General features: G+C 36.8%; 1 protein-coding gene across 6 annotated transcripts in view; it reads left to right on the top strand.

Annotated features, from left to right (window-relative positions):
• Positions 1-426: 426 nt before the first annotated feature.
• Positions 427-22,901, top strand: part of LOC150099063 (uncharacterized) — a 44,490-nt gene continuing 22,015 nt past the window's right edge. Inside the window, exons 1-3 of one of the 6 annotated variants that reach the window (XM_090405553.1) lie at positions 427-681; positions 17,272-17,363; positions 18,983-19,354. In XM_090405553.1, the coding sequence (XP_090261679.1) occupies positions 674-681; positions 17,272-17,363; positions 18,983-19,354 (472 nt within the window). In that variant the 5' untranslated portion in view covers positions 427-673. Of the gene's footprint in view, positions 682-730; positions 838-1,204; positions 1,251-6,664; positions 6,703-17,268; positions 17,364-18,982; positions 19,355-22,901 lie in introns of those variants that run through there. The other 5 variants (XM_090405552.1, XM_090405554.1, XM_090405555.1 and 2 more) reach the window with 5 other exon arrangements.

Below are 22,901 nucleotides of genomic sequence, written 5' to 3'. Positions count from 1 at the left end.
AAAATAATTACACGTTATGTAGTTTCTGCTTTCCTCTATACGTGCTTAGAACAGACTATCATAACACACTCTGGTACTGTTTTAAGCTGTTATGCGTGCCTTAAAAGAGGAAACTATGTTGAGATAGTTGTGATTATAGAAATCAGAGCGGTGGCACGTGACCGCGAAACTATATTACACTCTGAGTCAGAACCAAGCGGTGCGATATCCACTGCACATGGAACAGGAAATGTACAGTATGTTGGCTGCTGTGGTGCAATAGTGTAATGTGTGTGTGTGGGGGGGGGGGGGGGGGGAAATAAAAAAGAGAGAGAGAATCGGTCCCTGGTGTGACCGGTGAGTTATATATCCGATGGTGAATCTGTAGCAATTGTCTCCCATCCGGATGCTATGAATCTACCTCCGGGAAGCTATATGAATGAAACGCGATGAACAGCGACGATGACCTTTCAAAGCTCGCCCATTTGACCTAGTATGACAAGGGAAAAAATAAAGCAGGTTTATGTAAAGTACCAGCGCTACCTGCGTTTCAAGATAGATGTAGGTTGACGAGCAATAGTTCATTTTGTGGTTTTACGGAATGCGGAGTGTTTATAGTTATGTAAACTAAAATTTTTCATAAAGTATTTCTGATGCCCTTTGGCTATAAACAAGCAGTTCATTTGTGTTCGATATGTTCAGGTACGTAAATAAGAACTGAAATTTATATCGTGCTGTTTGTAGTCGTGTGATTACGTTCAAAGCTCAACAATCTGAATGAAGTTCTATTGGAATAAATAGTTTACTATGAAGTTGTGCACCCCGCATTGAAACTTATATTTTCCACTCGCTGTTTCGGTAATATTTTCCGCTAAATCAGAAAGGAATGATTTTATATATATATATATATATATAACTGTATGCGATTGGTAAAGAATAGAATACTCGGAATATTACTAAGTTGGCTTTATTTGGATATTTTCTAGCTGTTATTATCAAACACTTAACATTTACTGTCACGCGGCACTGCAAGAAATAATAATGCATTGAATCAATTGACTATTCAAAAATGTTATTTTTTTAAATTTATTTTTATTTAATATATTCGAAACGAAACGAACGGGTGATTGAGAAATAAATTCTTTATTCTTCGTACAAGTTATTAGAATGAATCGCAAAGTTAAGACCACTGGATGTTGGAATACACGAAGTCGTAATGTGTTTAGATTTATTTAAATATTATACTAATTTAACTTGCTACATTTAAATTGGTAGGAATATTTCAATTAAAAATAAATAAATAGTTATTTTATTATTTAAAAATTTCCCTAATATTTCCAATACTATTATCATTATCATATTATTATCTATGTTCGTGTAACAAACTAACTGAAATATGTAATAAAATGCTTTGTATTACGCACCAATGCTTTAACATTATCGGTGGATGGCATTTTCGCAGTAACTAAGAGTAGAGATGGCTGCTGAACATATTTATCAAGGCCGGCCCAAGGAGGTGGGGGGGAAGAGAAAGTGAATACAAAAATGGGTGCCCATTGTTTAGGATTCTAAAAAAAATTATATCAGTTGCTTATTGTTGACTTTACAAAATGGTTAATTAAAATAGCAGTAGAAACCCTCTTGTTAATTTTGAAATAAACGGCGGTACTAGAATATAGTTTTAGGGTGGTTATATATGTATTGATCAGTTCCAGGTACGAAGGGTCACAAGCCCTGTACCACATCAGTGGTATGGGCAAAATACCCCGAATGTAAATGGAAGCTCCTAAATCGTCGCCATGTATTGATAAAGTTTACCTTAAAATGATTTCGTGTTACTTAAATAAACGTGTAGGTTAAATCATATCTACAAATTTGTGTTAAGTTTTCCATGTATGCTTAGATGCTATTTTTTAAATATTTATTTTAAAACATAATCAATATAATGGGACCAACTACAAGTTCCCAGTAAAAGTAAGTAATTTTAGCATTATGCACTGAATACGAAATTGGATTCCAATTTGTTTCCTTAATCAAATTTTGATATACAGTGTGTGTGTGTGTGTGTGATAAAAACACGTCCTATGTTCATAGAGGTCATTACATTGGAATTACACTGCTGGTCTGGTTGGACAAGACTTCGCCCAGTATGTCGTGGGTTGTAACTCCACTGAGGACATGGATTTATAAATATCTTTAGGTAGATGATGACTTTTATTATCGGCGTGAGATCTCACCCTGCTTACGGGAACCCTAACTGAATTGAAAAAGAAATTAATATTTGATTTCTAGAGCAAAGTTTCCAATGTGTCTAATCCTTAGCACACACCCACGGTAGTAATGTATGATAAGTTTACAGTCTTTTGTTGGCTGAATTCACATAAAAAAATCCAAGGTCGATACTCCAAGAAGCATGATGTATAATAAGCGCAAGGATTACGTAATCGCTCCATGAGACATGTGTAAGGCTATTGTCACTCTCCATCGTTCCTGGACCGATCGCTCCACAATGATGAGTGAGAGTAGGCAGATAAAAACTCCAAGAGTTATAACTCTTGGAGTTTCATGCGATTGGTTTCCGCTCAGGTGATTGGTATTGGTTTTATTCATAATCCGTATTACTTATAGATGACTATGGGATGCATTTGGTGTTCACTCATCGTACAACAGCCAAATAATAGACCTATATCATTATGACTAGCGTCTGAAGGTGCAGTGGCGATGTCTCATAAGTGCATGAACATGCAGGCTCCTTTTGCTATAAGTTAACGAAGTGACATTTCAAAATTATTGAAACAGACATACATTTTATTGATCATAAAGACGCATCAGTTTTACTTCTGATATAAAATGCGACAGTACCTGGACTTCGCACATGTGTTCCAATAGGCGTTTAAGAGAATATTTCCTAATATAATGTGTATATTGGCCAGTGTAACTTAATAAGTTATGATTGCCGCTTCTCTTAAAAGAATACTCCTGTTTTTTTACGAAATGCAAACGTATTATCCATTTTCTAAAGCCGGTTTCAAAGCACTGGAATGTGAAAGAAGAGAACGCTGCTGATGTAAGCAAATCATGTTGTCGTGAATAGATTCAGATTCTCAGCTCCAATTATGCCTACATGTTATTTGATAACCCAAGCTAAGCTGAATTATCTTGTGAGATATGTGCATCTTACCAAGATATAGCTGAAATCTTATGATTTAAGGCTGCAAGATTGAAATCCATTCGAAATAAAGACACGTCATTTCCAAAGCGTCAGAAAAAATTAGAACTTTTCTCCCCCTGTAAATAGTGACGTTGTGTTTTGCAACGATATCAGTGGAAGTGTTGGAAAAAAACATGATCTTGACGAGTGGCGTTTGTCTACAGCAGTGGTTCTTAACTTTATCGAAGTCATGGAACACTTTTGATTATAAGAAAAATTTGGGGAACACCATTAGGGTCATAAAACTAATATTTTAGTTTTAGGGTAGGGTCATAAAACTAATATTTTATGACCCTAATGATGCATGGCATGGACTTACCTTTTATAAAAATGGAAGCTGTTTTAATGCGATACTTCAGCTTGTCGACTTTTGCAGATTTCAGCAATATCAGGTTTAATATGCGATATACCTACCCTCATCTCTTTGTCAATATTGAGAAACCGAGTTCGTTCACAGAAATATGATGTTGAAAATTGTAACAAAATTTTCAGTGCCTTTGTGGAGAGAGCTGGGTATTCGGCTTGGACAAAAATCGAAACTTCCTCTAGAGTCATTTCAGAGAATTACATTTTTAGAGTACGATCCATCGACAAGGAAACTAATTGTTCTTGTAATGAAAATTCTTAACTCAATGTATTAACTGTCCCAAATGGATTTCTTATTTAGTCATAATTAAGAAATTAAGAAGCATTTAAGGAAGGAATGTAAGTTGAAATCTTTTCTTCCAATATTGTTAAATGTTCTGTTATAAGAAATAATCCCCTCGACATTTTTATTATGGGGAGAAGGAAACGTATCTTCTGTATTTTTTCTGATATGCGGTTTTCCAAAGAGATACTTTTTTCTGAAAAGCTGACAATTACCATATTTACAACTTGGTGTAGTACAGATTTTAATTTTGCCTGTAATGTTTTTGAAAGATGTCATGTGACATCTTTCACTAGCGGAACACTTGTAACCAGTTCGCGGAACATAAGTGTTCCGGGAAACACGGTTAAGAACCGATGGTCTACAGATTGTTACATCAGCATTTAGTTGGATAGCCTTACTTGTACACGTTACAGGTGCATGAGAATGAAATTGAAGAGCAGTTAAATAACCTGAATAAGAATTCGGCAATAGGGACAGATGGATTATCAGCATGTATGATAAAGGTATGTTCAGCTGAACTGGCCAAATCTTTGACATGTTTGTATGACTTGAGTCTCAGCTCAGGAATGATACAGGAACGTATGATAGTTTCATTGTACAAGGATGGTGCAAAAAATGCATATGTCTTACTACCTACGGTACCTATCAGTATGGCTGGTATGGCGATGAAGATTTTAGAGAAGTTGGTAAGAACTCGCATACAGAAATGAGTAGATGGACAAACTGCACTCTCTGCAGAGAACAGCATGGGTTTACTAAAGGAACGTCATGTTTAACAGTTTGCTCATATTTTATAGCAATTTTATGGCCGAGTTGGATAAAGGGAATGGATATACTATGATACCGTTGAATTTTGCTAAGGCATTTGATAGGAGGAACTTGAGGATCTTCCTCAGGCATAGCCAAGTTAGCCGGTCTTGGGCGCGGGCAGTAGAGTTTTTTCCGCCAGTTTATCTGCCGTTTTTCATCCCGCAAGCAGGCAAACCGGCCCCGTGAACATACGCTTCTACAGCCAAAAAATATATTCCCCCTCCCAAGCGGCAGACTAGGCGACAGGTCGATTGGGAGTAGTACTAACAAGAAGTCGCATCTAAGTAACACGCGGACCCTGCATAGGAAGCGGGAATAACGCGTAGTGAAAGAGGAAGATTTGATAGGATAATACCACATCAAAGACTGTTGCATAAACTGGAGAATTCTTCTTCCATCCATCCGTCTCTTAGGATGATTTGAGTTCCTTCATTAGGGGTCACGACGAATTAATTCGGCTGGCACGTCACTTATCTGCTTCATCCCATAAGGGCAGTATGTTCTGGCTGTAGATCTATGTGTTCAAGAGGCCGGTTTGTTGTTCTGAAGGAAGAAAAACCCGAGTTTCCGAGTAAAAAATCCTCTACCTCAGAATCAGACCAGCTAACTCACCACTAGATTGAAAAGACCTGATAAAGGTTTCTCACATCATAGACGGGAGTCGAACCCTGGTCTTTCCAACCAAAGAGCTCGTCAGTACCAACTGAGCTACGAAGGTTCAAACTGAAGAATATGCGTTTGGAAGAATGGTTGGTTGACAATGGTAAATGGGTTCAGTCCTTGGGCCATTGAATTTGTCCTTCAATGTTTAGTCCTTGGGACATGTATTTAAAGCCCAAAGGTCACATAGCAATAAGTTGCAAATTCAATCAAAATATAATTGCAATTTTGAAAACAAACCTTGAAATGTACAGATAAGGAAGTCATTTTGTCTCTTTACGAGGCCTTGAGAAGACCACACCTGGACTATTGTGAGCAGATTTGGTCTCCCGGGTTCCAAGGGAATAAAGAAGTTGTGGAAAGGGTGCTTAGAAGAGTTACAGAGATTATATCCGAATCATGGGATTTAGATTTTGTGAACAGATTTCAACTATGCGGATTACAAACTCTTGTTAATAGGAGAAAGAGGAGTGATGTGATTGTTTTCTAGAAACTTCTGAATGGGTGTTATAGGATGTCGTCTGATGAAATTTTACGTTAGATGGAACATGGGGAGAGAATACGGGGCATCCATGGAAGTTAAGTTTGTTCACAGTCAAGAAAGGGGTAAGAGCTAGGTTTTTCTTTCACAGAGCAGTGAGTGAGTGAGTGAGTAGTATAGTTTGCTGTTAGGAGTAGTGAGTAGTCCATCTAGTGAGAATGAGTTTAAGAGAAGATGACAGCTGATTTAGGTGATGTATTGCCTCCTTCGATGAGTCTTTGACTCCCTGGAAGTCTCAGATAATGATATGCTATTTGTGTGAAGGAATGCTATGCGAATATGGCTTTTCTTCTTAAATGTATAGGTTTGCAGTGACCTCAGAATAATTGTACTTTTTATGAACATGTTTTTAACTTTCACATATTGTGGCTTTTTTATGTGAGTGGTAAAATCAAGCTAACAACCATCATTATGAGATTTAAAAATAGCTACTTCGATCAGTTCAGTGCTAGGTGAGAAAGAGCTCTTCAAATCGTACTCTTTTGAGGCCTTTCCTTTTTTAGCATACTTAACGATACAGAAACAGGATAGAATGTGTTCGTGCCACTTTTTAAGGATGTATGAACAGTGCCAGAGAGAGATCTCGTAGAAGATATGCTAACATACGAAGCAATAGGATGTAACACGCATGGTATTTCAGTTCACTTTGGATTTATTTTGGAATTATTTGTGGTGATCATTTTTATTTTTCATCATGAAATCTTAATAGATAAATTTCCTTTTCGTTATTCATTTAAAAATGTAAACATTGACAAATATCTTTCTAACAGGAATCTTATCACCCAAGGGAAGCTCGTTTCTAGAAAAGGGCACGACGGGGAAGATCTCGTCTTGACACACTCTTAACAGGTAGAAAGGAAAGTGTAGTAGTCGTTTATATTTTTAAACATACAGACGGTTAAAGAACATGCGACATTACGGTATTTTATTTCCTTTACACATGTAACCTTAACAATGCAATATCACATTGGAAATTTTTCATTTTACTTTGGAATGTGGACGTTCGTGTTGCTTAGTTCATGCTCTGTCATTTGTTACAATGGTTTGAAGGGCATTTGATTCTTCGATGTCTTTCTCATGATGTTTTTTTTTATCTCTTCAATGGACAGAGAAACAAGGTTTTTTCTGTCCATTGAAGACGGAAAAACGAGCTTGGAACAAAGAAGCTTTGTCCCAAGTGTGTTGTTACACCAAGTACCGTAAACTGAATGTTTTGGTTTCGGTGAGTAGAAGAGAGGTCACTCGCGAATGGGGATGGCAAGGCACATTTGAATTTGTAAGATCTCCACCATGCAGTGCCTATGCATGGTGAAGAAGCAACTCTTAACGGATGTAATTTGGGAACAGTTAGTGTACCTTGCAGGCAAATGATCCATAATAAAACCAGAACAGTAAAGGTGACGTAATCCTACTGTCTGCATCAGCACAGTTTCCGAAACAAATATATTTACTTCGGTAAGTTAAACCTAAATTCCTTTCAGTACCGTTTGCAAAGTAGAATCACTCCTCCTCCCAAGAGAAAGACCTTTAATACAAAATCTAATAAATGTCTGGTACTGTTAAAACAGAGTGTAATAATAACTGACATCCTAGGAACTGAATATAGCACCAAGAAAAAGATGGGGAAAATCTTCCACAGCAGATGTATCAAGTAAAATGAAAAGTACTAAACAACTGCAGATATAATTTTAGCGAAACATAAACAAGCTTTGATACGAATGAAAACTGATTTAAAATGCTGCTGAGAGTGAACCAAATCAATTAATCTGCTATTTCTGGGTTGAGTACGAAAACCATAAAAAGAAAGCTGTAATGCTATATTCGAAACGAGTTATGGGAAGTTGTTTTTTTTTTAATTTTTTTAAATATCTCGTAATTGCTCTCATTTTATTAACTGTGTATTTAAAATAAAATTGCCGTCATGATCGAATACGTGACTCTACTTGTTCAAAGTTAATAAAATGTTCATTTTATTCTAAATAATAAACTAGGAGTATATGAATGGATAAAAGTGGCATTCTTTTTTCATTTTTATTCTATCCCTTTGACAGAATATGGAAAGTAACATGAACGTTACATACGTGATATGATATTCCTCCAACTCAGTATAATTTAAGAGCGAAAAAATTTTTGCAAGTTTTATGACAGAGGAATAAAGTTACAGAATTTTAAATATGGATTTCTTGGAGAGCTAAAAAAGTAATAACAGTTTCACAAATTGAAGTTGGTACGTGCTAGCCCGTTTAGTTTTAAAAACAGCAGCCTCTCGTTAACTGCATTGCTAAAATTGCCTAAATACACACGCACACGCGTGCTAAAGGTAGCATGCGCTTCGCGCTAGCTTCTGTTATCTTCACATGTTCTAATTACAATTGTGAATGTATGAGCTTTTGTTATATCTTTTGATAGTGGAAATTTGTGCATTAACTAGTCTTTTTGGCGCATGGAACCACTAAAATTAATTATTATGCCGACCTAGTTATAATATTCGATCTCGTACCAATAGGACGGAGAATGAAAAATGCAACCATCCGGGAGTGAAAAAATTAAGCGATGCTACCTCCTTTTTAAAAATTATAATACAAATTACTATTTTGAAAAACCCATTAGAGACGAGAAATTATTACAATAATAAAGCAAAAGTTATGAAAGCTGGTAAATATTTCTCAATTCCTCATTTTCAAAATTGAATTCTTATTTCGCCACTACCATGCTCATACACTCCCCCCCAAAAAAAAATAAATAAAAAAAATAAAAATCTTCATAAAACGCTATTTGTAATTATTATTAACAGCTGTCTAATGTAAACTTATACAAACAACACCAGAAAATTGCAACAATAAAATAATAAATTGTCCGGATTTTGTGCGCATCATTATAAATACCAAGTATAGAAAGAAAAAAAAAAAAATAGCAAGACAACTCATCCGAAAAATAAATTACGATAAACTCTAAAAAATGCCTATTAAACGGATCACATATGAAAATGGAAGGTACGATAGTTTTTGCATTTTTAATGGGATAGTGGATAGAATACCACATAACCCTGCGATTAGTAAAACAATTCCAAGAAAGCATGAAATTGGCTTCCGTATTTCACAAAGCAATGCGGGTAGGCCACTGCTTTTATTTTTCATATTTCTATGTCATCACATATAACAGTGGTTCTCAAACTTTTTTGTCTGGCGGCACACTAAAATCAGTAAATAAATTTCACGGCACCCCTAGTATTATTTGCTTTTTATAGAGAGTAAAGTGCTGATTAATTGATTCTGAAAGACTCGCATATATAACCCATAAATAAATTGATATTACAGATACTAAAGATATGAAGAAAAGCTTGTTTAAAAGAAAACAGATTTTATTTATACTAAATTGGTTTATTTTCAAACAACCCAAAACATACAAAACAAAAGCTATTATAAAGATTCAGATAATAAAATATGAACTTAATGTGAAATATGTGCCTGGTGTTGTTTGCATATTTCTTTGATATTAGGCCTTGTTTTTGAGAGACATATTCTCATCTCATTTTCAAGGGCCTTTAGTCTCTCTCTCTCTCTTCTTTGTTTTAATATGTACGAGTGCAGAAAAACCCAGTTCACACAAATAAGATGTAGAAAATTGCAATAAGATGTTAAGTGCTTTCAATCCTATATTGGGGTACTCCTTCATAGTTGTTATCCAAAATGAATTCAGACACATTTCTGAATGCTTCAATCTCAACGTACGATCGTTACTTATATCAATTAATTCTTCGGCTTCTATAAGACTTAACTCACTCATTGCTGATATTGACTCTACAAATGGATTTCGAATCCAATCGTATAAATTGACTGAAATGTCTGGAAAATAATGGTCAATTTTTTCTTCTAAAAATGTTAAATGACTGTAAATAAGCTTTTGCAGATCAGTGTTCTTACATTTTCTGGAGGCAACTTTAAGGAACATTTCTACATTGTTGGTGCTTAATTTTATCTTCCACATTTTTATTTTATCTTTAAAAGCTTTAATTTTATCTGTAGATGTCAAAATATTCTCATTTCTTCCTTACATGTTGGAGTTCAGCTTGTTCAGATGATCGAATATGTCTGTTAAATAGGCTAGTTTGGAACACCAAAAATCATATTGTAATAATTTATAGAATTCTGGTTTGTCTTCATTTTAGAAAAACATTAATATTTCTTCTTTAAGTTCAAAAAAACGATTCAATACGCGACCTTTTGAAAGCCATCTTACTTCGGTATGAAGAAGAAGATTCTTGTAATGAGATTGCATCTCTTCACATAGTCCTGTAAATATTCTAGATTTTAATGGTCTGGCCTTGATATAATTAACCATCTGAATAATTTCTTCTAATACACTTTTTAATTCCAAGCCTATTGTCTTTGCCACCATTGATTCACGATGAATGAAGCAATGAGTGGTTATAATGTTCTCATTTTCTTTTCTAGCAAAGGAAACAAACTCTTTTGTAATTCCAACCATAGAAGATGCACCATCTGTACACATACTCACACAAGTTTTCCAAGATAGACCATTTGTATTAAAATATGTGTTCATTATATCAAAAACATCTTTTCCTGTCGTAGTTTTTTCGAATTCCTTGCATCATAGAAAATCTTCGATAATTTTATCATCGTCAGTGAATCGAGTAAAAACAAGTAAATGTGCTTTACTACCGATATCAGTTGACTCATCCAACTGCAAACTGAAAAATTTTGATTCGATTATTTTGGTTATAATTGACTTTCCAATATCGACTGACAGATCATTAATATGTCTACTCATAGTATCATTTGATAATGGAATCTTCCTTATCCTTCTTCTTCTGCCTCAGTACCAAAAATTGTTCTCACAATTGCTGAACAGGCCGGACGAATCAAGGTTTCGCCGATAGTATGAGGCTTCATTTCCTTCGCAATTATTTCAGCGACTGAATAACTCACTTCTTGAACTCGGTCGGAAATTGTAAACTTTCTTACAAAACTTTTACTTTGTTTTTCTTGTAATCTTATTAACTCTTTGAAATATTCAGGATTTTTATTCGACAAATTGTCACGTTTTGTGGAGAAATGTCGCAATAATTTGCTAGGAACCATAGCCTCATTTGATAGAACCAAACCACACAAAATATACTTAGGTCTGGGAATTAATTTATCACCACACCACGTAAATCCCATTTTTAGTTAGCTCTCTTTATATAAACGAGTTTTTACATTCTTTTTCATTGTTCTCTTTTTACATGAACTTATTCTTTCTTGCTTTTTTTGTTGCTGAACGTTAAAAATAGTCAAATCTTCATTAATGCAAGTATCAGTTTCTGATAATTTATTAGTGCGAATTGGTTCGTTAGCTTTGCTACAAGTAGACATTTCTTGATCGTCAGAATCTTCACTTCCTTTTTTTAGGAAAAAATTATTCATGATTTTGAAGGGCATATGTAACTTTAATATTTTATTTTAAAATTTATTTCAAGAAAATAATTTTTTTTCCGGATGGAAAAAGGAAAAACATTTGTTTACGATGTCTCTCGTTATAGTTGGAATATATAACAATAAGAAAAACCTCTACTCAATGAATTTAACGACTTTAATATCGTACTTCGTTATTCTCACCGATGACAAAAGACTCATGATTTTTGTTTAGGGGAAATGATTATGTATAATACTTGTCACACTGAACAGAGAAATACTAAAACAGACAGCAGGACAACTAACCATTCATTAGTTCATTTTCCCCAGTATTTATGTGCCGTCACATATCTAGTTACTACGACACGCGGTGATTTAATGAAACCCAGGATATAATATAAGTGATACAAAAAATGATAACTTTTATATGCGCTTCGTCCATTAAAATCAAAAAATATATATTTTTGTGTTTGATTTAGTTATTTGTGGCAAATGAATATTTTGCTTTTTTCAAATAAACGATTCAAAATTTCGCGGCATCCTTGCGGCACCCAGTTTGAGAACCACTGACATATAAAAAGAAGCAAAAATAGTAACGAGCTTTTAACGTATTGTGCTAAAATGAACCTTGTCCACCTGTCGGTCGTAAAAACTCTATTTTATAATTCTTCTTTTTTTTTTTTCCTTTTTCATACCGCCATTCTCCGTTGCTCTCCAGAATCTCGTAGCGTCTTTCTTGCGAATAATCGTAACGAATAATGCTTAATATTTAAAAGTATATTAATCTGTTATGAAAGTTAAGCTATATTTATATTAATCACATACCGGAAAGATTGCAAAACCTATATAAAGAATAATAAGAAGAATGATCTAACTTATTTGCTGTTTTTCTTGACGAGATAGAAGTTATAGTTGTGAGGAAATTAGAGTGAAGTGGACCTTTTAAAAGAACAGTAGATTTAACGAGAGAGGAGAAGGAAGAACTTGGTTCAGTATTTTGAACTGGGATGCTAATGGATGTTGACCATCAGCTGCTAATGTTTTTATGGACTGAGAGAAGAATACGGAGAACAGTTCAGCAGAACAACTTCCATGAAAATACCAATAGCATAAATGAATTTGTAAGGAGATTTAAAAGTGCAGATAAATTTGAAGAGAGAGAGTTGTTCTCTGGTTGTTTGCCGTGACAAGCTATGGAAAGGCCCTGCAGTTTAAATTGTCCAGTTAAAAACGGTGGCAAGGAGATCATAAGAGAGTGTGTTATTAAGCAGGCCTGTATTCAAGATTCGATTAAATGCTACACAAATGACAAAAATGCGGAAGTAAGTGGATACGAGATCCACTGTTAGTCGAGATTGGAGGGCACAGATTTGGCGAGTTTCCAGCAAGTGATTAGGGAGTTGACTGTTGATGATTTTCTGTCGATTTCTTGACAGGTTTTTTTTTTTTTTTAAGTTGCAAGCTGCAGTGTAGGGTGATTGCGAAGTGAAATATATTTCAAGCCTTCTGTGGAATGTGGACTTTTCTCCCGCCCCCCTTGGACTGCTTGGGTGCACTTGTTGGAAAATCATGAGTGGGAGACAGCCGGGCAGATTTTGAGTTGAATAGGAGATAAAGGCCTTCATTCCACACATAATAATTATTTTAGTAATTCTCATCACGGAAATAATTCTTGTTCGAGTATAATTTATTGTAGACGCTTACATCAGCAGCATTTTACCATAATCATATTATGGTAATAGCTTTGAAATTTTGGAGGTCATTTCCTTTGGTTCTATTGAAGTAATAAGGGAAAGAAGCTGGGAGTTTTTTTTTTTTTTTTTTTTTTTTTGTAGAAAACGAAGTTTGGAGAAAGTAATGGTGTGAGTTATAAGAGTGAAGTTCTTAACTATAGGATACTTGGAAGAGAACTAGTTAAGGATCAGGAGTATACCAGAGACGGACCATTTTCATTTATGTACTCTAGTAGTTGTCTTTCTTAGTGCAGAGGAGTGAATCTTATTGTTGGAGTGATCACTGCTACTCTGAACAATTGAGAAACGAAAAAAAAAGTACAGGATGAGTAGCAAAGTTGAGGAAAATGAGGGATTAATAACAGAGACATATCAGAAAAAGCGACATCCCTTTTTTTTCCCGTTTCTCAACGCCTTTGGAATGAGGTCAGTGAAGAAAGACGCGGTTGTTGGTACGAGTCTTTACCGCAAAATGGACGTACAGGGATACAAATTGACAAAAAAAAAGTGCAAGGAACTCTACATGCATAATCAATAAGCATCATATGCACACAAAAACGCAAATACAGGGCTAGCAAGCACGCTATATGTTTTTAGGTTTGTATTTTTGTTCTGTACATGTATTTATATATGATTTACGTTTAATAAAATTTCTGGTACCGTTGTCATCCACCAACTTCCCCACTCTATCTTTCAATTTCTCCAGTTTCTTCTCAATTTTTCAGACTAATGACCTGCTATCAATGACATTAGCAACGAATTTTTAAATCAGTATAATGTCAAAATAATAATAATCGGTGTCATCACAAATGCCGTCACTCCACTTATCTTGGAAACCTGATCAAATATTTCAGTTCTGATCGCTGCAAACTCCACCATTTTAATGGAGCAAAAGGCAAGAACATGCTACAAGAGTTTTTCTGATTAGTTATTTGGAATTAAGGCTAAAACAATTAAGTATTATTGCCTGTGTCTTCGTTGGCTATTTTGATTGTTTTTCTAGGTGAAAAACCTCTGCCACCGCCATACGTCACCGGTTATCTCACATTCAATTGAAAAGCCCTTGTAAAGTTTTTTTTTTGCATTATAGACGGGATAGAAACCTAGTTCATCCCAACCAAAGAGCACTATTCTTACCGATTGTGATACGGAGGCTCAAAAAACAATTACTTTGGATTAAGTACAGTAGTGTCATCTAGCTGTCACTTTAGAAAAAAATTAATTGCATTTTGTATGACAGATAACCTGTTGTTAAACTTTGATAAATTGAGATTCCTAAGAATTCTAATTTTATCATCGTTTAACAAAGAAAACCTTGTAGGGAATACGCTTGCTTCGAGGTATGTGCAACTGGTAAAATATAGATTACATTATTATAAAGAAAAAAGATTGTGAATATTCCAAGGAAGGAATACTTACTTGATTGTATAATGCCAGTGATACGTTATAAATTAATAATATTTTGTTAGAATGATAATACAGTGTTTTGCATTAAGCTGCTGTGAACAAAAGTTCAAACTGCGCTGGCACGCCGACGGAAAGAAAGGTTGCCCCCACTCGCGCGCCCACGGCACGTGCAGAAGCGAGTGGTCAGAAAAAAACAAACGATACGAAATGAGACCCACGTGGGAGAAATTATACAGGTTGGGTGAGTTACGGTGATTGCCGATAGGGGAGATGATATTAAAGGGTTAGGAACTCCCCCCCCATGGGACTTTTTTTCTCTTCTTTCTTGGCTGGAAGTCGCGTATATCCTGGTTGGTAGACGGTTGCACAGAGGAGCGTCTCCGTCCAGGAGTGCTCGGACGAAGGATCAGCGAAGAGTTCTGTTAGGAATCCGGTCGGTAATAGGATATTCCGCTTACGAGCTGGAAGGATCACGCGCTCCTAATCGTACGATGAAAGAACACATACCGTTCAACTGTCGGGCAATCCATTGAAAGGGCTCAGCATCTAGGCAACAGGCCTCACGGAAGCAGAATCGCCTTACGCCACGTTATATCTGGAGTGGGCTAGTTATGCTGGGATCGTGTGGACTTGTCTTTGACCGGAGAAATCCATGCCATAGATCTGACTAAATGAATCGGAAGGGAGATCGATCAGAGAACGGCAGTCAGAAGTTGAAGGAACAAGAATGAAGAACCAGTGTGTACGGTAACGTTGAAAATTCTTTGTCTATATAATGTGTATAAGAAAATGAAGATGTTATAAATGAGATTAAGGAAAATTGAGGATTGAAGACTTTCATATAATTAAGACAGGACTGTAGCACCTTAATATTAGAACGCATAGTGAGGTAACTCCTATACAGTTAAACTAATGCGTATGTTTTTGAAAGTATTAAGAAGGTTTAGTCTGAGTAATGTGATATGATATGAAGATTAATGTGAATATTGCAGTCAAGTTTTGTCAGTTTGTGAAATAACTTATGATGTTGCTTTTTGATGTCCTTACTTAATAAGGATACCTATAATTTTCTCTGATTAACATTGAAGTTTTGGACTGAGTTTCTTTGTATTGTAAATTATATTAATGTGTCAAATAAACCTTTGCTACCTTTAATCCGAGTGTCTGAGTATTAGAATCCGATGTACCACTTGCAAAAAGATACGAATCTTAGCGGGAGGAAATAGATTATATTATAGGTCACGATCGCAAATCTGTAGTCATTATAGTACACCTTTGAGATCACTTCTTGATTATGACATGTTTAACTTAATTTAATAGCTTAGATGGCGCAGCAAAAAAAAAAAAAAAAATAAAAAAAAAATATATATATATATATATATATATATATATATATAAAAAATCAGCTAACGCCTTTTTATTCCCCATATACGGGGAGTAGGCGAGGCCATTTAGCCCTATCTAACTTTTGGAGACTGACTGGGCAGTTCAATCTCTACTGGTACCAATCAGAGATAGATGGCCCAAGGCTATCACTAATTAAGCGGTACTCAGTGAAGAGAGACGGCTCAAATGTGCCGCCATCTCGTGGTTCCTAACCATAACACAATATATTTAATGTCTGAAATAATGTGGGTTCTACGGTCGATTTTCTTGAGTTTACAGGACGAAAAACCCGAGTTTCCGGGAGGAAAAACCTGCTTGCCCGTGCCAGAGATCGACTAACTCGGGAACCGGTCGAAAAAAGGCTTAGAAAAATTTCCTCTAGTCGCCGACTAGACTCGAAACCAAGTCTTCCTTCGTGCGGCCAAGCGCGGTGGTTAGCAAACGCCACATCCACTGAGCTACACAGGTTATTAATTTTTCGTCGGATTTTTCGTCCCGTAAACTCAAGAAAATCGACCGTAGAACCCACACTATTTCAGACATTAAAATATATATTGTATTAGGGCAGGGGTTCCCAACCCTATGTCGGCGGGCACCATGGCGCCCGTCGACCAATTTGTGTGTGCCCGCCGCTGTTCAACCGTGTGCCGTATAGTTTGAAATAATCACGCAACAATTCATGGCATGCTATATGACACATGACGAGTATGAAACGCATACAATGTAAAGTAGACGGCCATTCGAAGTTGTTCATTCGAGTTTAAGTTCATCATATTCTCCTAATTATGAAGAGCCCAATGAAATACAATACCAAAGATCACACTAACTTACATATATATATTTAAATTTTTATATAATGTAAACTTTTAAGTAAAAAAACATTTGATTATAATGTAAACTTTGTATGTATTCATTTAACAAACGAATTCAAAAAATTTGTTTGAAAAATTAGATGGTGCCCGTCGCCCTATCGGTATTTTAGAATGTGCTCTAGAAAACAAAAAGGTTGGGAACCCCTGTATTAGGGTAAGGTACCACACGATGTGGCACTTGTTGAACCCTCTCTTCACTGCGTGCTGCTTAATTAGTGATAGCCTTGGGCCAACTGTCTCTGATCGGCTACAGTGGAGATTGAACTGCCCACTCAGTCTCCAAAAGTTAGATAGGGCTAAATGGCCTCGCCTACTCCCTATACCAGAATAAAAGGAGTTAGCTGTTTATTTATTTATTTTTTATTATTATTTATTTTTTTTATATGACAGTAAGAAAATCTTTACCACAACAGGTTTGCTTTCAAGTAATAGAGTTGTCCAGATTCTCCTATAACATGCTAACAGGTTGAATTTCAGTTACACTAGAAGATCCTCAATATATTAAGTAGTTCTTTATACAATATTCAATACGATACTTAATTTATATATGTAGTATTATTTGACAGAGAATCACTAAAGGTGATTTTGTGCTTTCTTTTTCAGTAGCATGGCTCATTCCTGTAAATGTGTGATTGTTTTGCTTTTCATCATCTACTGCAGTTTTGTTAGAGGAGATCTGAAAGTACCTTTAACAGGTGGTAAGTGAAGTATTTTTTTAAAATAATTTTATCCTTAACAATCCAATTTTATCCCCCCCAAACGAATGTTTGGGGAGAAGGAGGAGAACATCCTCATCTAACTCAATTATCGATATTAAATGTAAAAAAATCAGTATATCCTAAGAGGAGAACAAGAGCAGTGAAGAAGTGCTTGACCAGAGTCAAGTACTTGATAAAAATAAATATTCGAATTTACAACGATTTGAAGAACTCAAGTAAAGTCTGAAACCTTCACTAAAGATCTTTTCGATAAGTCAGTTGTCAATGTATCATGAAAAGGACGTACTAAACTTTAGATCCGTAAAGAGGAAGAGAAAGTAGGGTTATACATAATTTAGTAACGTTGATAATAAGTTGTATTCAGTTCATGAGGACTTAGCCGATTTCGTACAGATGTCGTTATTTGGACTTATACGGCAATTAAAGCTATGGAGCCAGAGTATTGTCTGCTAATTGGGTATGCAGTGGTCGGTTTGGACAGTTTCGAGGGAAGGAAATGTGACTTCCCAGAAGGAATATGAAAGGATTCCTCAACGCAAAACAAGCATAACGACCATAGAACGCATTCAGCGACAGAATAGCAGCAGGCTGTGCAGATGTGATTAACTGTCCTATCTAGTCTTAATGAGATTTATGAAAAAAAGCTAAGTTATTTAGAAAGAAACAGACAAACTCATTTCTCCCTTGTCCTTCCACACGCATGAGCTATCAAAAATCTAGATTAATAACCTCCTGTGTTTTTTATGTGGTGGGCAATTCTGATGTTACTTCGCCGACTGAAGCCGAAGCCATAGTTTTTGATGGGAAAATGATATCCTTACTTGGCTGTCTGCTGTTATACACCATTCATGGTGAATACACGATAAATATTCAAGATGTTTATCGTGCATTCAAAAGAAATGTATTCACCTTTCAGTCTTCCAGTCTTTGGAATTCAAACCAACAATGTTGGTTGGTAAATGTAGATGATACTTGCTTGACCACCAAGGCTAGGCGGTGGCGCGCGCGTGTGTGTGTGTGTTAATACTCAAAAATTATTAAGCTGGCAGACGACTAATTGCCAGTCGGAAACACGTAGTTGTCAAACCCATAGGCCTTACAAAATGAAGAAATCCCCCCCACCCCCATATCACCCACTGTACTTCTGAACTGTCAGTTTGTCGGCAAGGTTGGATCTAGTTATTAAGAACCAGCGTAGTGACAAAATAAACCAGTGAGGAAGACACCAATATATAATGTCTCTTTCTTGCATACGTGTCAAGGTTGTTGTTGTGGGAGGAAATATTTCGAGTGGTTATTACTTCAGTTTGAGTTCATATTTCGGCTTCAGTTTATGCCAGCTCATCCTAAGTTGAAAACGACTGAAAAAAAATTGTGTGTGTGTGTGTGTGTGTGTGTTTAAATCAAAAGTGAGTATGTTGTTCTACGTGCTCCAGAGTTACGATTGTCATGCAGCAATGTTTAAACTTATTTTTAAATCGTTTGTTATGTTTCTATGTTATTTTTAAACTGAAACATTGCCATAACAGTTCAATATATTGTCGCATGTATATGCTGCTGAGGGTACTTTCATTAAACTGCACCATTTTGTTTTCTAGAAATCAGAAACTTCACAGCCGAGCCAGATTTCAGGGCAGTCAAACTGAAATGGCACTATCTCCAGTCTCCCGAGCTGCCTGGTTTCTCAGTCCGATTCTGTGAACTGTTCGCTGGGAGTTCAAAGTACCGCTGTAGGGAGCGCTTGCTGCTCTTAGAACATGAGACGGCGAAAAGAGGTCGGGATTACTTACTGAGAGTGGAAAAAGGTCGTTATGAAGCCATGATCCACGACTTAAAAATGCTAACAAACTACACTTTCTCTGTGGAGCCAATCTTGCCCAACATCGTGGACGGCACAAAGAGCAGAACTGGCGGACGAGACCGAGCCAAAGTGTACAACGCAGAGACTTTGTTGGTGACGACGAAAGGATGTAAGTAGGGATTTACTTCTAGTGTGTACGATATGTTTGAATAAAAAAAAAAGGAAGTATTCTTAATTTATTTATGGAAAACTCACTCGCTTATCCCTCATTCCTGTGATGTGAATTCGTAATAAGACGTCAGAGTTGCATTTCAGTTAAGAATTGTGCACATAACACGGATGTGAATAGCTTTTTTTTTGGGGGGGGGGGGTTAACTTTAAAAAGTTTGGCTTTGATTCCTCTCCGCTTCGGCTGTCGAAGCAGAGAAGACTTAAACTTTCAACTGAATCCGAGATGATGTCATGACTTGTTTTTATGACCTTCAGCAAATGCGGATTCACTTGTGCTCGCCTGAGTGCTTTGTTTATTTCGGCTCAGTTAGTAATACTTCCAACTGGAATTTTATCAATTGCTTGAAGAATACGCATTCACTGATTTACTTACTTAAATGCGCTTGAACTTTGAACTTTCGAAATCTCATATTGTTATTAATCCCCCCTCCTCCAGGATGGACCTTTATTTTCCACGTGATCTTCCAATAGATACTCAAGTTTTCGTTTGGATTCTGATGAAATCTGGAATAGATTCGAAACAGTTGTGCCAAGTACAGCTTCGTGAGTTTTATTCGTGTTTTTCTAGTTGGACTTCTTTTGGTGAGGTCGACTCCAAGAAAATTCGAGCGGTAACAGAGAGATTCGGTTTTCTTCCAAGACCTCCGCCAGTTTGACTTTGTACTACCCGACTCGCTTCATATGTTCGGAATGACTCTTCCAAATTTCTCTGGTTAGTGAGAATAAGTGGATAACACGGCCCTTTCAGTGCCACTTGACGTTGGAGGAGAGAAATTCTTTGAAGGAAGTCAGATAATAGAAGAGAGTGAAACTATAGGCACTTCATCAAGAAAAAAAATTATCGCTTGGGTATAAATGTGTTTGTATTTATTTATTATTATTTTTTTATAACGACAATTCCAGCCATGAAAATGTGAAAATCTTAAAGCTCAGACTGCGAATTGAGACTGGGAACTATTCAGAAATTTACTGAATTTACGAAATCACCACTTGGCGATTTTCTACGAGGTGATGAAATCCGTCATACTTCCACCGGGAGACTTCTACAAACATTCACATGCAACAGTAGAATATTTTGTGTCCCTCATAGGTTCTGTGAAAATATGGTATGAGGTACAGCATGAATCGATTCTTTGTAACATACAAAATGCAGCGCGTGCATGGCATAAATATGATTACCGTATACGTCATAACGCACATAATAGATGCATCATTTTCAGAACAATTTTATCAATCAATCAACAGGGTACTGAACAGTCACTCAACAATCAATCAACAGGGTACTCGGCCAACCAGGTCTTGCCGACCTGGTTGGCCGAGTGGTTAGCGTATCCGCTCTCCAACCAAAAAAATTGCGGTTCCGAATCACGCTGTGGGCATCGATGTTTGTGATTGTCTGTGGAAATACCACTAGTGGCGGAGGGCGGTAGAAGGCGTTGGTGTAGTTGCGGTTAGTTCGTGGATTGAGTGGTGGGGACAGAGAGTTGTAGATCCTCCCTCGACGAGTATTTGGACTCCCTAAAGGTGTCACATAATAATAATGATATAAAAAGCGCAGACAACGAACCAGTTTTTCCATTGATTGTTCTGTGTTAAAGAAATAGGGCAGAGACACTGGCTACATTGTTATTTCAAATGCAAGGAAACTTTTAAAATAACTTTCAAAAGTAACTTAACAGCAAAACAGTGATTAAAGGGAACAAGACATACACTATCTACCAATAATTGTCCGGACATTTCAGCAATTTACAGTTGATACCAACAGGTGAATCCTAATAATGGGTACATCCACCTTTGGCTTTGATCACCTCCTGCACCCGTTGAGGGAGGCTTTCCACCAATGTGTGACAGACATCAGGTGGAATTTGTCTCCATTCCTCCATCAAAGCAACACTCAGTTCAACTACAGATCGAGGACGTGCTGCTCTGGACCTCAATCGCCACTCCAATTCGTCCCGACGGGACAGAGGTCAGGACTCTGCGCAGGCCAGGTCAGTCGTTTAACACCCATCTCTTCATAACATTCTATACCAGCTGCAGTTTAGTGACATGGAGCAATGTCGTAACACACTTCCGTTCCATAAAAACTCCATCCACGGTGTAAGCAACATCTGATTATCCAGAACATCAAGGTACTGAGCTGCCTTCATGGAGCCACGGACAACGACCACTGGTCCCACTCCAAACCATTTGAATGAAATGAAACTTTACTCTGGTAACAGGTGTTCGCCAGGCTGCCATCAGACTGGAAACGGGTGAACTTTGATTCATCTGTTTCCAGTGAATTGATCCACTGATCAATTGTCCAGTTCACACGCTCTCTGCACCAGGCCAGATGAGCCGCCTTGTTCTTTTTGTGATGTTCGACTTGTGTGCCGCTCTTCCGTGAAAACCCAGTAAATGGGGTTCTTTTCGTAGAGTATTAATGCTCACCATGGTGTTACCGGAGCTCTGGAACTCCGGTAACTATTGTCGCCGGTTTTTGCGTGCCACCCGTTTTAACACCCTGTTGTTCCTGTCAGTCATTTTCAGCGGCCGCCCTGGGTGTTTTCCTGCACTAGTAAAGTCAAAACGTCTCCATTTATTGACCACATCGCCAACCGTTGATTTTGGATGTTCCAGTTGAGTGGCAATGGTACGTATGGGCATGCCACCAGTGCGACAACCGACGATGACAGCCCTCTCGAAGTCACTGAGTTCACGTTGCATTGCCGTACCATCTGTGTTCAACTGCTACGATGAAATACTGCTTCCTACTATTAGTACGCCGGTTTTTATGTTATTAACAAACTTGGAATGTCCCATAACGTCAAATAACAGGGGTGTTCCGAACAGTTATTGGTGGATAGTGTATAAAATAGATGTCCACACTTTGATAACACACCATAAATGAGTAATACATGAAGGCGAGCAATACTTTTACACGATAGAACCCTGTCGCACAAGGCCTCGATTCTTATATAACACCATGGTCCGACTGTTGCGTCGTTTAATCGTGCATCTAGCCCTGGAGTGGATCAGTTTTCGACTTCTAATCATAACTGCAGTATTCAGATGAAAAGTGGACCAGGCACAACAGTGTGGCCAGTTAAATGTAGGAGTTACAAAATGAGCCAGGTTCTGACATATTTTTTAAGCCAAAAAAAAAAAAAAAAAAATTAAATTCATAATACTAGAATTAACAGTCGAACATAAACTTTGAACTCGTTTTTTTCAAACTATTATCCGATAGAATTGGTCCGCTTCTTCTGTGAAGTCTCCATATTGTGTGAACCACCCTTTTCCTTAGTAGCCTAAGGAAAAGGGTGGTTCACACAATATGGAGGCTCTCCTGCCAGTTTCGCTAGCAAAAACACAAATTTCGGAGAAAACTTGAACAATGGAGGAAGATAACTGATAGCTATAATTGATGTCGAATGACATTACGTCTACATTGGGAGAGTAACAAAAGCAGCTAACAGAAGAAACAAATGGAATTACTTGCG

This window comes from Typopeltis vanoorti, chromosome 15 (genome assembly GCF_054136105.1).
Source record: "Typopeltis vanoorti isolate ZY-2024b chromosome 15, IOZ_Tvanoo_1.0, whole genome shotgun sequence".
NCBI classification, from domain to species: domain Eukaryota; kingdom Metazoa; phylum Arthropoda; class Arachnida; order Uropygi; family Thelyphonidae; genus Typopeltis; species Typopeltis vanoorti.
This window is presented reverse-complemented; position numbering and strand designations above follow the sequence as displayed.